The sequence below is a fragment of the Lepus europaeus genome, chromosome X, assembly GCF_033115175.1.
Source record: "Lepus europaeus isolate LE1 chromosome X, mLepTim1.pri, whole genome shotgun sequence".
In the NCBI taxonomy this organism is placed as follows: Eukaryota; Metazoa; Chordata; class Mammalia; order Lagomorpha; family Leporidae; genus Lepus; species Lepus europaeus.
The window spans coordinates 108,558,432-108,574,231 of record NC_084850.1 but is presented as its reverse complement, the minus strand read 5'-3'; the positions used below and the strand labels follow the sequence as shown (position 1 = coordinate 108,574,231).

At 38.2% G+C, this 15,800-nt stretch overlaps 1 protein-coding gene across 2 annotated transcripts in view; it reads right to left on the bottom strand.

The window, feature by feature from the left end:
• The window catches only part of MED14 (mediator complex subunit 14), a 73,184-nt gene that overhangs the window by 45,047 nt on the left and 12,337 nt on the right, over positions 1-15,800 (bottom strand). For both annotated transcript variants that reach the window (XM_062184503.1, XM_062184504.1), the window contains exons 8-13: positions 15,405-15,537; positions 14,622-14,772; positions 13,749-13,860; positions 6,364-6,489; positions 4,034-4,112; positions 95-254 (exon numbers count right to left, since the gene is read on the bottom strand). In XM_062184503.1, the coding sequence (XP_062040487.1) occupies positions 95-254; positions 4,034-4,112; positions 6,364-6,489; positions 13,749-13,860; positions 14,622-14,772; positions 15,405-15,537 (761 nt within the window). The remainder of the gene's footprint in view (positions 1-94; positions 255-4,033; positions 4,113-6,363; positions 6,490-13,748; positions 13,861-14,621; positions 14,773-15,404; positions 15,538-15,800) is intronic.

The following is a 15,800-nucleotide window of genomic DNA, read 5'->3' as shown; positions in this document are numbered from 1 at the left end:
AAAGTTCATTTGCAAATTAAACAAATCAAATCATTCAATACACTAATAGAATGACTGAACTTGATCCTTCTCAATCATTCAGTTGCATACTTACAATGTAATATTGTGGAAGACGGGTGAGTTTAATAAATAGCTTATTCTTAGATAGGTTTCCAATAGGATGAGTTGAGTAATTGGAAAGTTGCAATGTTTCACTGCTTATTGTAGGCAGATGCTTTATCGATTGTTTGCAACGCTGTTGTCCAAGCCAAAATCTTAATTGAAAAGAGAAAAATCCACATCATGAAATCATACTTTTCTGATTAACTTGTGCTACTGGTTTTTTATAAATAGACTGAAGACAATTAAAAAAAATTAATTGAAATTTAACTGAACTACAAGGACACATGACCATACTGATGAATCACCTCTCCACAGTTTTGTATGAGACTATTAATTCTTAGTTCTAGTTTAACAAATTTAAAATGGAATATGAAATGATTTTTAGTTCTAAAACAAAATTATCTATAAGGCCAGACATTGTATTATTACAGGGAATGACAGATTTCCTATGGTCTAAAGATAATACAAACTATTCTCAACATCCTGCATAAAATGCCTGAAGTGTCCATAAAACAAAACAGAGCAAATAAGTATAAAAATATTTCACTTTTACGGTATCACTGGAAATGTAAAACAGTTTTTATATTGTATATGTGTAAACAGCACAGTATATACAGTAGATGCCAGTATTAATTAGTTTCTTTCTCTCCTCCTTTTCAAGTATGTCACCGTATTTTATTTAAATACTTTTAAAAAGATTTGAAAGGTGGAGCACTGGAAAGAGAGGGTGAGACAGAGAAAGAGCCAGATCTCCATCCACTGGTTCACTCCCCAAATGCCCCCACCAACAACCAGGGCTGGGCCAGGCCGAAGCCAAGAACCTGCAACTCTATCCTGGTCTCCGACACAGGCGGCAGGGCCCAAGTACTTAGGCCATCATTCTCTGCTTTCCCAGGCACATTAGCAGGGAGCTGGATCAGAAACGGAGCAGCCAAGACTTGAACCTGTGTTCTGATATGGAATGTCAGGGTCATAAGTGGTGGCTTAACCCGCTGTGCCACAATGCCAGCCCCCAATTTGATGCTTTTACTAGAGTTTTCTCTCTTTCCTTTTATTTCATTGTCTATCCTTGAGGTTAGGATATCATACAATTAAATACATAAAAAGAAAAAAAAGGACAAAATGACTGGCACAATTTCTCACTGCTGCACAGTGAGATAATTCCACAAAAGAATTTTTCACACCAACGTAACAATGCCACAACATCCAAGCTCATGATCAGCAAACTTACCTGGCTGAACAGAGTACAGGCCAGTCAGGGTGTTGTACTGTTTGTGCAGTGAACTGCATGTGGTAAAAACTATACTATTCAGATGCAATAAAACCATATTATAATATGTAACACTTTAAGGGTAGTTTTGCCCACTGCTACTCGAAAGTATATAAAATCTGGAAACAAATTTTCTCGAAAGACAAATATAACAATGTTACAGGATCAATTGCTGGAAGTGGCTACTGATTAAGTACAGATAAACTTTGAAAACATTGTTATCACTTGCTTCACTTTGGATAAGAGTTACAAATGACCAGTCTGAACTTGCTGAAAAGTTACAAATGACCATCCTGAACTTGCTGAAATGTTTTCAAATCTCTACTTCCATTTCCATCAACAGACATTTGTAAGAATGTCATCTTAACTGTCTATGTTATTAAAAGAAAAACACAGAAACAGTTAAGATAAACATTATCTCATATGATTATCATTACCATCAATATGACCTACATAAACTACAACAAGCAAGAAAGGAGCTCATCTGTCACATTAAAAGTTTTAAATAGCAATATATAAAGGTGGTCTTTTTCTAAAGTGTTAATTGCTATTTCACTCCTGACACTTTCTATAGTTTTCTTTTTTTCCTATGTTGTGTTTGTTCTGACTATATTTATTAAAGTATAAATTTGGGGGCTGGCATTGTGGCACAGTGGGTTAAGCCACCACCTAGGATGCTGGCATCTCATACTGGAGCGCAGGTTCAAGTCCAGCTGTTCTACTTTCGATCCAGCGCCCAGCTAATGCACATGGGAAGGCTGCAGAAGATGGCCCAATTACTTGGACTCCCACCACCCACATGGGAGACTCAGATGGAGTTCTGGGCTCCTGGCTTGCAGCTATTTAGGGAGTGTACTAGCAGAAGATCTTTCTCCATCTTGCCCTCTCTGCTGCTCTGCCTTTCAAGCAAATACATTTTTTTTTAAGTATAAATTTTGTCTGTTGACTATAATAAAAAAAAGGGAGCTTATATTCTTTATATGATTTTTCACTGCTTTTTCTAGAATTCACTTTTATTGAACATGATAAAAAAAAGTAATCATATGAACTTATGCTCAACTGCATTAGTCCTTAGGGAAATGAAATTAAAATCACAATGAGATCTTTTCCCACCAGAATATCTATATTCAATGACAGTAACAAGCGATGGCAAGGACACAGAGAAATAGAAATCTTCATACATTGCTATAACATGGTCAAATCTTGAAAACAGCATGCTAAGTGAGAGAACAGGCACAAAGGAGCATCTACGTTACGACTTACATATGTGAAATGTCCAGAAAAGGCCAATATATAGAAACAGAAGGTATATTCATAATTGACTGGGGCTGGGAATTAAGAATTAACTATAAGTGAGTCTTTTGGGGGATGATAGAAGTATTTTAAATTTCCTACAACTGGATTGTGGTGATGGTGGTAAAACTCAGCAAATTTCCTAGAAATTATTGAACTGTACAAATCATTGAATATGTGGATTATATGGTAAAAAGTTATACCTCAATAAAATTGCATCTCAATAAAACACCTTGCCTGCCCAAAAAATGGTTCATGATAGATTAGTGATATACTGGTCACTCATGAGATCATTTGAGAAGATTACTTTAAGTAAATCTCAGGTGACATTTCTCAGAAATAAATGTCAGTTAAATTACAGATACACAATTGTTAAAGGTTTTTGGGACTTAGCTCTTTGGTTTTAGATTTTATTCCTGGCACTAACAACCTCAAGTTATGCAGTATACTAATTAAGAATGTTAGATATTTAAGCCTTGCTTATTTAGCCAAAATACACAAAATGCCAAAACATTAAAAATTTCAGAAATTGCAGAAATTGTGAGACTGACTATAATCTATTGACCAACAAACAGATATACTAAACAGCTACCCCCCAAAAGGCTCATATATTATTATCCATCTACTGGAATTAAAAATCATGCCTTATTAATGGAAAATTACTTGATTATAATGAATTCATTAAATATTTACAAAACCAACATAGGCGAGAGTAGAAGATCACAAAAACCAAAGATGCTACTGATCAGCCTTTCTTTTGTCTTCCAGCGTCCCCGGGACCCCTATTTTCCATTTGTCAGTTCTGGTTTTGATACCTGCAATTTATTTATGGTGCCTTGGTACAACAGGATGGTAATGAAACCCCACAGAATTATCTCTAGCTCCATACTTAATTTTATTTGGTTTAACAACACAAAGCATTCAATGGATTTTTAAGACAAACTGAATGATGGTACTAGAGAAGCAGAGACAACTATTCTGGAAGTGTCAGGCAGCAGATTCATACCACAGATATCATCCTGGATAAGAACAAGTAAGACTCCATTACAGAGAACACTTGCCACAATAAAATTCATCATGTAAGTCACCTGTAATATGCTTACACAGGAGAAAAATACGACAAAGAATGTGAGTTGAATGTCATGTCCTTCATATCTATATTTGCTCTAGAGGGGAATTTGACACCAGGCTCTGCCTAGCATCTTGGATTTCTTCCAAGAGAACTGAGACTCTAAGGTACCAAAAGGTGTTCCAGTTTCATGTCACAAACCTTAAGGACAGTGACTAATCAAGAGTAATGATGAGGAAGACAATACATCTTGTCAAAATAAGCTTCCATTTTAGCCTTAGTTAAATAAATAAGCTTACTTAAGTTGCTGAATCCAAGGAATGATCCTTTTCATATCATCATTCACAGACTTCTCCATGTCATCCAGGGTGGCCTGGTCTACAGAATAAAGCACTTCATTGATTGCTTACATGACAAAGTCTTTATCTAGGTAACCCAAAACTTAAATGAAACTTATTACGTTAGGCAGAAAATTGTTTTAGTTTTAGAGAAAACCAAACTAAATACATCAATAGCTATAAATCTACCTACTTTAATTTCCCTCTTTAACATTTAGGGAGACTTACTGACAATTAATTAATACCAAGTGTACATTGGCAGGAACAACTAACAAATACATCAATTCTTTAGAGTTTATGTCCCCAGACTTGTGGTCCAGTAATTAGTATTTTTTAAAAGATTTATTTGTTTATTTGAAAGGCAAAGTTACTGAGAGACAGGATGAGAGAGAGACAGAGATCTTCCATCTACTGGTTCACTCCCCAAAATGGGCTGGGTCTCCCACATGGATGGCAGGGGTGTAAGCACTTTGGTCATCCTCTGCTACTTTCCCAGGCAGTATAAGTATTTAAACCTCAGAGTACACTAAATTCAGAATCTTAAAAATTATAAAAGCTGTTGGCTGAAGTCAGCTTGCTAAATGGCAACTCAGAACTTTTAATGACACTAATAAAGGCCAATAAATAAAATACTGAGCAAAAGTAGAAGATAAAAAATGATTTTAAGTAATGAGAAAAGTATAAAAAAAATCAGAAGATCAGAAAATAAAAAAATTTAAAAGAACACTTCTCTGGGAATGAATTGTGTCAGCGTGCTCCCCCAATTAATGTGATGGTATTTGGTGAAGGGGCCTTGGGGAGATGATAAGGGTTAGAGCAGGTCATGAGGGTGAGGCTCTCATGAAGAGGTTAGTGCCTCTAAGAAAGGATCCCAGAGAACTCACGCACTCTTTCTCCCAGTGAAGATACAGCAAGAAGGCAGCTTTCTAAAAGCCAAGCAGAGTTGCCTCAAGAAACCAATCATGATGGCACCATGATCATGAATTTTTACGCTCTGTAAACTGTGAAAAAAAATAAAACTGTTGGGTAAGCCATCTAGTCTACTGTATTTTGTTACTGGAATCTGAGCTGCCATATAGCCCCAAAAGAATGAATGAATGAATATGTATATGTATATATACTGCTGTTTCTCTTATTTTTGTGTTTAGGTCATTTTTGAGTATGCACTATGTCAATAAACAGGAAAAACAGTTAAAGCAAATAGTTTAAAGAATAAACAATTGCCTTGTTGGTTTGGATCATAGTTAAAAGATTTCATAAGTATGTCATCTGTCATTTAGCCATCATAAATGTGATGTAATGAGTCCAGTTGTTCATGACCAGCTTGTACAAAAATCTTTAGGAGTTGGCATTGTGATGCAGTGAGTTAAGCCGCTGCTCAGGCCACCCACATCCCATACTGGAGTGCCAGTTCAAGTGCTGGTACCTCCACTTCCGATCCAGCTTCCTGATAATGCTCCTAGGAAAGCAGCAGATGGTAGCCCAAAAACTGGAGTTTCTGCCACCTATGTGGGAGACCCAGATGAAATTCCTGGCTCCTGGCCCAGCCCAGACCTGGCTGTTTAGGACATTTGGGGAGTGAACCAGTAGATGGAAAATCTCTCTATCACACTGCCTTTCAAATAAATAAATTTTTAAAAACTACCTTCACAGCCACACAATACAGCCAGAAAATCCTTATTTTCATCAATCTATCTTGCTTAATATTAACTTCAAATGGGAATTGTACTAATATATTCAAGAGTACTATTCCAGCAATATTGCAAAAACACTAAGTTCCTAATATTTCATCATCTCAGAATACCAACTCAGTAACAGAATGAGCTAGAAATCAATCTTTAATTTCTACAATATATAAGCCAGAAAAAAAAAATCCTATCCTCTAAGACTGGGTACACTAAGTCATCTTAGATATTTATACTGTCATAAATATGTTCTTCAGCCATAAATGACAGTAGAAACCCTTGTGGTGATTTTGCTGTTACCCACCCAATAGTGATAAAATAGAAACTGAGCTACTGAATCAATAATTTAAAAACACCAGCCATCAACAGTACTTTTATATAAGAGAAGCAGCACAAATGCACTTTATATTGGGAAGCTGATCTTCAAATACAAGAAAATCCAAAGTAGAGTTAAAACAAGGCCCCAAAGAACACGTATCAGCCATTTATTCCTTCCACACCTACTTCAAATACTGTGCATATCACCCCTTCCAACACCTAATGGCAAAATGCTTTTGTTAAAAGTATTTTTTTCTAATACTGTCACTGTACCATTTATTAACTTACCAAGTCCATAAAGCATCAATTGGAACATTCCAGAATGCAAATCTACAAAAATGTGTAGACACTCCGAATTACCACAAGGCTCCAAGATGGGAACAACAAGTGCTGGAAGTGCCGATTCTATGGAAGCTGAACAGTTAAGAATTAAAAATTATTTTTCTTTCTGAATGTTTTCCCAAAAAATGTATTTCTCAGTAAAAACAAACCAGCTATGGAGAGATTCTAAATGCAAGAAGAAAAACATGATTGCAAAATCTGGAATGACACTATATGATACTATTGTATCATATTCAAACAAACACATCCATCTCAAATATTATAGGCCCCCCCAAAAATCCAACATTCTTTAAAAAGGGTTAAAGTAGCTAGTAAAGTCACCCTCATCAGTGAGCTGAGTTCTAGTTTTACTTTCACTGAGTTGTTGGTAAAAAGTTAATTTTTAAGAATCCTCTTTTTGGCCTTACTTGAAAAATATCAAGAGGAAAACTGCTGGTAAAATAATAATAAATGTCATCTATGGCCTGAAGAGTGTTTTCTAGCAATCAGGATCCAGGTGTTCTATTACTGACCGCATAGGGAAAACAATTAAGTCATTTACACACTTCATCTCCAAGTCATAGACAGAGTAAGAATATAGGCAATAAGCCAAACACAAATCCCGAAAGCTAACAATACCCTTGATCTAGCGCTTCACAGTATTTTCACCAGGCCCAAATAACTTTGCCCTTAACCTCACAGGTTGGGAAAACAAAATCCAGTAAATGAGAAAAGCACTGAAGGCCCAGAGTGTGGACCAGATTGAAAGGTTGTAAAAAGAATCCACTGACACTCGATATTCTTGTACCAAGTTCCTCTAAAGCTACAGTACAGAAGAAAGGCAGGCAGGGAGGAGAATGGAGATGCAAGCCTTTCAACAGGCAACTTTGTCAAGCAAGGATAAAAACCTCTTCCACTTCTCACCACAGGTTATTAAGAGGAAGAAATGACAAGATCGTGAGGGCACTTTAAAAAGCACAGTGTTCAATTAATGCACTTATCTGTATTCCTTTATGAATCAAAGAAATAAATCAAAACTTATTATGAATTTACAATTCAAAGGGATAGTTGCCATTTGTACTGTCTACACAAATTATCAAAAGATTAAGTAAAAGACTGCAGGAGACACATTAAGTTATCTAATACATATTTACATTCAAATGTTTAGCATGCAGATCCAGCAGAACTTTCACCTGAAAAAAAGGGGGGGGGGGCACAAGCAACTCAAGAATTCCTTTCATAGTATTTTGTCATTTGGAACAATGTGGCAAATTAGGTCAAAACAGTATGCTTTGTTGAACTTGCCATGAAAATATAATAAATAATAAAAAGTGATTATAGATTTAAAGCAGCATTGTTAATTTTAAAAACATTCTATATTATAATGCCTAATGTAACATATTATAACATATTCTTTAGAGTAAAACCATTTCAAGTGTAGCAATGGAGTAAATAAACTAGTTCTGGGAATTGGGATAACAATTCTAATTTCAGTCCAATGATCACAATGGAGTAGTCTTGAAAAGGACAGACTATCAAAGAAACGGATAGAAAACACAGTCCAAAACATAGAAAACACTGTGATGTATGGTTATGAACGTACTTTATGAACACCAATGTCCACATTTTTCTTTACAAAAAACAAAATACATGAAGCTCCCCGTATTAAAGGGCAACAGGTTTTAAGTAACCAGAATGGGAAAATAAAGATGTAGGAATTAAAGGCAGTGCAAGAAGATGCAAGGCCTGCCTACTACCTCTCCCCTGCAGTAGGAAGATAAACTAACTATATCTCTTCTTATATTTCTCCCCTATCGTTTACTGAGGACAAGACCAACAGACAATAATATAATATGTAAAGACTGAAGAGAAGCAACCAAACCTAACTGAGAATGGCTGTGCGTAACTCACACCTTCCAAACTGATGGTGGCACCCTGATTTCAGCACTGACAGGTAGAGTACAATGCAAGGGAACATACCCTGGCTACCAAGAGTCAGGCAACACTACAGACTGGGACATATCTCCAGTTACCTTCAGTGCCTTTTCTGAACTTCTCTCCAAAATTCTGCTTCCTCTCCCCAGAGCCCCTTCCATCCCCAGGAAACTACACATTGTCACCAGGGCTATCCCAAATGCCAGTCTGCATTCCCCTAACCCTCTCTCGATGCTCCACCCTCTGAATTAATCATTTCCTCGGGCTACTCTAGTCAAGAATTGGAAGAAAAGCCACTGATTAAGGGTGACTGCAGTGGAGGGATTCTAAGAACAGCCTACAGTCCATATTCCATAAAGGAGCTTACTAAAGCGGGCTTTCCCATAACAAAAGGGAGCAAGCAAGATTAGGTGAAAAGTATAAACTCATCACTAGGAATTTAAAAACCAAGAGCTAGGCTATGCCTTACAACGAAGGGCGAGCAGACCCTTTCCTCTAGCAGTCCTCATTTCCAAAACTGACCTAATTAAAGCAGGACTAGGGGGACTCACCCCACGTGCAAACTCCTCTTTTGCCTGCAAATCACAGTCCCCAAGGCACTTTAACACCCAGGACTCTAAAAACGCCTAAAGCTTGAAAACCACTGCTATTACATACTTCCAGTAGAGAGCTAAGAAGAGCTGGACTAAGTAGCCTCCAATCATAGAATGGGGCCTAGAGAGCGGAAATGACTTGGTCAAGAGTGCACAAGTGGACTGAGATCTTCTGGCTACCCATGCAGTGACAGCTCTAAAAACTGCTAACAGGGAATCTCCAGAACTACGATGAACAGTATACACAACAATTCCTGTGCAAACACATGCTTACAGTCTATTTTTCTAGGTAATTTAAATAGACCTTGGCAATCATACTGACTTTTTAAACTAAGTCTTGTTTACAAAAGATACTAAAGTAAACCAGAGCCTATCAAAAGAATATAAAGCTGTATTTTCTGGAATCCCAACAAATAAAATTTTAGACTTTTACTATTTTGAAAAACTAGAAATAAGAAAAACTTTTAAAATTAAGATTGTAAAATCCTTAAAGTCTTCTTGAAGAACAAAGGGGGAACTCCAACAAAGGTAACAAGATGATTAAACAAGGAAAAGCATGGCCGGCGCCGTGGCTCAACAGGCTAATCCTCCACCTTGCGGCGCTGGCACACCGGGTTCTAGTCCCGGTCGGGGCACCGATCCTGTCCCGGTTGCCCCTCTTCCAGGCCAGCTCTCTGCTGTGGCCAGGGAGTGCAGTGGAGGATGGCCCAAGTGCTTGGGCTCTGCACCCCATGGGAGACCAGGATAAGCACCTGGCTCCTGCCATCGGAACAGCACGGGGTTCTAGTCCCGGTCGGGGCACCGATCCTGTCCCGGTTGCCCCTCTTCCAGGCCAGCTCTCTGCTGTGGCCAGGGAGTGCAGTGGAGGATGGCCCAAGTGCTTGGGCTCTGCACCCCATGGGAGACCAGGATAAGCACCTGGCTCCTGCCATCGGAACAGCACGGGGTTCTAGTCCCGGTCGGGGCACCGATCCTGTCCCGGTTGCCCCTCTTCCAGGCCAGCTCTCTGCTGTGGCCAGGGAGTGCAGTGGAGGATGGCCCAAGTGCTTGGGCTCTGCACCCCATGGGAGACCAGGATAAGCACCTGGCTCCTGCCATCGGAACAGCACGGTGCGCCGGCCGCAGCGCACTACCGCGGCGGCCATTGGAGGGTGAACCAATGGCAAAAGGAAGACCTTTCTCTCTGTCTCTCTCTCACTGTCCACTCTGCCTGTCAAAAAAAAATAAAATAAAATAAAAAAAAAAAACAAGGAAAAGCAGACTTCAACAAATGGTAATCTGACAACTTCATATCCTTAGAGAAAAGAACGCAACTGGATCCTACCTTGTACAAAACACTAACATTAACTCAATAAGAATCAAAGTTCTAAACTTAAGAGCTAAATATAAAATTCCTAGAAGGAAACACAGGATACATCTTCATGACTTTGGAAAATGGATTCCTAGGTATTGACACCAAATGTACAAGCAAGAAAAGAAAAAGTAAACAACACCATTAAAATGGAAAAAAAAAAAAACTGTACTACAAACTATACCATAAAGTGAAAAACAACCCAGATATTTGGAGAAAATTCTTACAATTATATATGAAAAGGGGCTTATGTTCAAAATACACAGCGAAGTCTTACAAAATCAATAATAAAAAGATAAATAACAAGTATAAGAAGGGCAAAGGAACTGAATAACGTTTCCCCAGTGAAAATACATGAGAAGATGCTTAACAACCATTAGGGACATGCAACTCAAAACCACAATGAGACAGCACCTCTCACCTACAAAGACAGCTGGTGAGGCTATAGGGAAAATGAATTCTCATACACTGCTGGTGGGATCGTAACACGGTGTCAACTATGTCAAAAAATTAGAGTCACCACATGACCCAACCATTACAGTCCCAGATACAAATATACAGACAACAGAAATGAAAACATTTGTCCATATAAAACCTTGGACATGAATGTTCACAGTGGCACTATTCACCAGACAAAAAAATGGAAACAATCACAACGTCCACCAATGATGAATAGATAAAACATAAGTCTATCCATACAATGGATTAACTGACAATAAAAATGAAACACTGAAACCTGGTATGACATGGAGGAACTTCAAAAACATTACTTTGAAATTCAATATACAAAAGGTCACACATATGCTTCATTGTATGTATGAAATGTCTGAATAGGTAAATCTACAGACACAAAAACTGGTTGATTTCCAGGAGCTGGGGAGAAGGGGGAATAGTCAGTGACAGGTAACACATACGGGGTTTCTTTCAGGGATGACTGAAATGCCCTGAAGTCAGATTATGGGAATTTTTACCATATGCAACCTACTGAATGAGTTAGACATATGTAAATTATATCTCAGTAAAGCTGTTAAGAACCAAGGAAGGGATGTTTAGTGTCCTTTCTAACCCAAATGAGTTTCAATTTTCTTTTCCAGTCACCATTTTTAGGTCTATATTTAACATTTTTGCTCAAGAAATTAAAATGGAGGGGGTTTCCATTGAAGTTTAAAATTAAGATTCATTTTTTAAGGATTTTATTTATGTATTTGAGAGGTAGAGTTACAGACAGAGGGAGAGACAGATAAAGGTCTTCCAGCTGCTGGTTCACTCCCCAAATGGCCACAACGGCTGGAACTGAGCCAATCCAAAGCCCAGAGCTTCCCCTGGGTCTCCCACGCAGGTGCAGGGGCCCAAGGACTTGAACCATCTTCTACTGCTTTCCCAGTCCATAGCAGAGAGCTGGATTGGAAGAGGAGCAGCCTGGACTAGACCCGGCGCCCCTATGGGATACCAGCGCCATGAGCGGAGGATTAACCTACTGCACCAGCCCCTATAATTTAATTGCTAAACATGGACAAATCTAATGTCAAGTCCTGATGAGGATAGTGAACAAGCCCCCTCAACACAGATTAAACCAATACATTCACCAGATTTCTAGCACACTTACTTTTTAAGTCTCATATTAACATTTTTGTTAAATTAAGCTTTCTTCTAAATCAGACTAAAAACATAATCTAACACCTTGGCTTGTCTTAGATCCCCCTTTTCAGCTATTTTTTCATTTTCCTTGAATGATTATGTGTCCTTTTTCTTTTGATTGACACTTAATTACATATGTTATAGGATTCATGTTTCAATACATGTAAATACATTAGGCAATGATCCAATCATGGAATCAGCATATCCATCACCTTAAATATGTATAATTTCTTTGTGATGAGAACATTCAAAAGCCTCTCTTCCAGCTCTTTTGAAATATTCAGTAACCCAGGTTGGCACTGTGGCATAGTGGGTAAAGCCACTGCCTGCAGTGCTGGCATCCCATATGGGCACCGGTTCGAGTCCCGGCTGTTCCACTTCCAATCCAGTTCTCCGCTATGGCCTGGGAAAGCAGAAGATGGCCCAAGTCCCTGGGCCCCTGCACTTGTGTGGGAGACCTAGAAGCAACTCCTGGCTCCTGGCTTCGGATAGGCCCAGCTCCGGCCATTGCAGCCAATTGGGGAATGAACCAGCAGATGGAAGACCTCTCTCTCTGTCTGCCTCTGTCTCTCTGTAATTCTGCCTTTCAAATAATAAACAATCTTACAAAAAAAAAAAAAAAAAAAAAGAAATATGCAGTAACCCAACTATGTACTAGAATACCAGAACTTATTTGAGTGAATATTCTAGAAACAAATTTATTTTTCGGACATTCTTTTCTTCAGGCAGTGTTTCTATCTGCTTTGTCAAATTAGTTTTAATCCAGGGTAACTAGTACATGTCTAAGGAGTTGCTTTTGTCAAGTGTATTGGATTACGCTGGGTTCAGTGATGAAACAGGCAATGTCTTTGCTACTAGCACTGTTATGACTTCCTACCTGAAAAGGCTACACTACCTGAACTAAAGACTGTGCACTCTGTGTACAAGGTAATCAAGACCAAAACCAACTGGGGCAGGGATAATAAATACATTCATTATAATGTTGGCAAATTATATGCCATAGAATGAAAGGGTTTATTTTCTAAGTGACTGAGTATCCCCCAAAACTCTCAGTATACTCACTAGGTAATTAAATGGAAGACTTTTCACTATGTGTTTATATCTGCATTTCTTACTTTGAATCCTATTAACGTATTAACAATTCAAAAGAATTTTTATAGAAGACAAGAGAGAAATTTTGCTTTGTTCAAAGAGGCATATTATAGAATGTGTATGTATATAAATACAATAAACATTTGCAACACAATCTATCACTAGAAGAAAAATTAAAAGACATGATTTGGGAGTATTTAGTCTAGCAGTTAAGACCCTAGTTTAAGACACCCCATCTCACATCAGAGTACCTGAGTTTGGCTGCTGGCTTTAGCTCCCGACTCCAATTTACTGCTGATGCAGAGCCTGGGAGGCAGCAGTGATGGCTCAAGTAACTGGGTTCCTGCCACTCACATGGGAGACCTGGACTGCACTCGCAGCTCCCAGTTTCAGCCTCCACCCAGCTCCAGCTGTTGTCAACATCTGGGGTGTGAACCAGCAGATGGGAACTGTCTCCCACATTAAATGTTAATTAAAAAACAGAAGGCAATCCAAAAAAATCCACAAATCCATAATGATTCACACTAAAATTTTCAAATAGCTTCCATTTCAAAAATGAGATCAAGCTAAATAAGAAAATAAGGGAAAATTAAGAGAAGTTTGGTAGACTACAAGTTAAAATGCACTCCCCACAACAAAAATAGTATATTGGGGAAAAAACTTATGAAGACCTTTCATAAAAATAAATATGGATACCAGTTGAAACAAAACAAAAACAGAAAGATCAGTTTAGAAAAACGTACAGTTTTCATTGGCATTGAAGCCTCTAAGAATGGCCTTCAGTTCCTGGAGCTTCTGATGGGCTCTTGCATGGACACTGTCAATCAGGAGTTTTTCTATTGATAAATGGTCAATCTGCATAAACAAGAAAGAAGAATCATGTGCAACTTCAAACTCTTCAAAAGCCTGAGAGGTTATTGCACTTCAAGGTATTTCTTTTTAGAATTATGCTGCTTAAATATTAACTAGAATGAGAAAGCAAATTTATAGTTAAAAATTAACTTATATGGCATTGGTAGCTTAAAAACTATAGTTAACATTTTGATGAGTATAGATCAAGACAATGTATGTCAGTTACCACAGTGCTCAAATTCAAGACCTTAAAAATAAAGTGGTAATCTAATCTAAACTATAAAATTTAAGAGAGCACCTTAAAAATTATATAAAAGTTTCAAATGTTAATATCCACTTAGGGGTCAGCATTATGGCATAGCGGGTAAAACTGCCCATATTGGTGCAGGTATAAGTCCCAGCTGTTTCACTTCTGATCCAGCTCCCTGCTAAGAGCCTAGAAACAGTAGCAGAAGATGGTCCAAGTGCTTGGGCCCCTGCTCGCATGTGGGAGACCTGGAAGTAGCTCCTGACTCCTGGCTGTGTTCTGGCCCAGCTCCATCATTGCAACTATTTGGAGAGTAAACCAGAGGGTGGAAGATCTCTCTCTCTTTCTGACTCTCCCTCTCTCTAACTCTGCCTTTCAAATAAATAAAATATTCACTTAAATCTCATAAAAAGTTTTAGGAACAATTAGGTATTTTAAAGAATCTGTGCTAAAAACATAAATGGAATATTATATTCATTTAATCAAACAAATATTAAAATGTACTAAAATCTTTTACCTTCATGGCTCTTTCTGCTAATTTGGAATCAGATCCCGGCAAAGGCGGATCATGAAAAATCTGTAAAGGCTTGGAGACATCATTCTCATCAATTTTAATTGTAACTTTGTGAACAGATGCTATCCCTGTTTTTCTCCCAAGAACTTGCTGACTAAAGAGAAAAAAAGAAATATTAACAAGTAATTGCTTTTGGAGTAAAATAACCTATTGTGTAACTTACTCAGAGCATGGAACACGACAGGCCCTCAATGTTTACGGAAGGATTAAGTTAATATTAGGAAGACAGCTATTTTGTAACCCAATACAATATTTGACTTATTGCACTAAAAAAACACATATACAATTTAAAAATAAAATATATCCACACACTAAAGAACCCCAAAATAAAACTTGTGGCCTAGGTGGTACCTCTTCACCTGACTCCTTTACAGAAAATGGGAATGAAGCAAACGTCCAGCAGAGGAATCGAGGATTATTAAGAGGATGATTCAAAATAGACAACTGTGAAAAGTGTTTAAAAAATGATACCCAACACTCTAACCTAATGGTCTTTCAGCAATTTGGTATGAGCCCAGAGTAAACTAATCTCTCAAACTTTCTAATAGGAAGCCTTGGAACAAACAGATAAATGTACTTGTATTCAAAGCATGCCATGTTCGAAGAGAGGTGGCCGTTACAGATGTCCCACTTGGTTCTGGTATGTATTAAATCAGATATATGAGAGAAAAAGAGAGAAAGTATTTAGAGTCATAGCATGAACATAATAGAATCAGTATTACTTACTTCCAAACTGAGAGAGAGAGGCACTTTCCAGCATGGTACCTTTCCACCTGCACAAGGTCTCCCCACCGCTCTCGGATTAACATTAGAGTTTGGGAATGTAAGACTTCTAACTGAAGTGATAAGCAGAAAGAATCTGATAGATCAGGTTAAGCAAATTTAATATGTTATTTCTTTTTTTTTTTTTTTTTTTTTTTTGGACAGGCAGAGTGGATAGTGAGAGAGAGAGAGAGAGAGACAGAGAGAAAGGTCTTCCTTTTCGCCGTTGGTTCACCCTCCAATGGTCGCTGTGGCCGGCGCATCTCGCTGATCCGAAGGCAGGAGCCAGGTGCTTCTCCTGGTCTCCCATGCGGGTGCAGGGCCCAAGCACCTGGGCCATCCTCCACTGCCTTCCCGGGC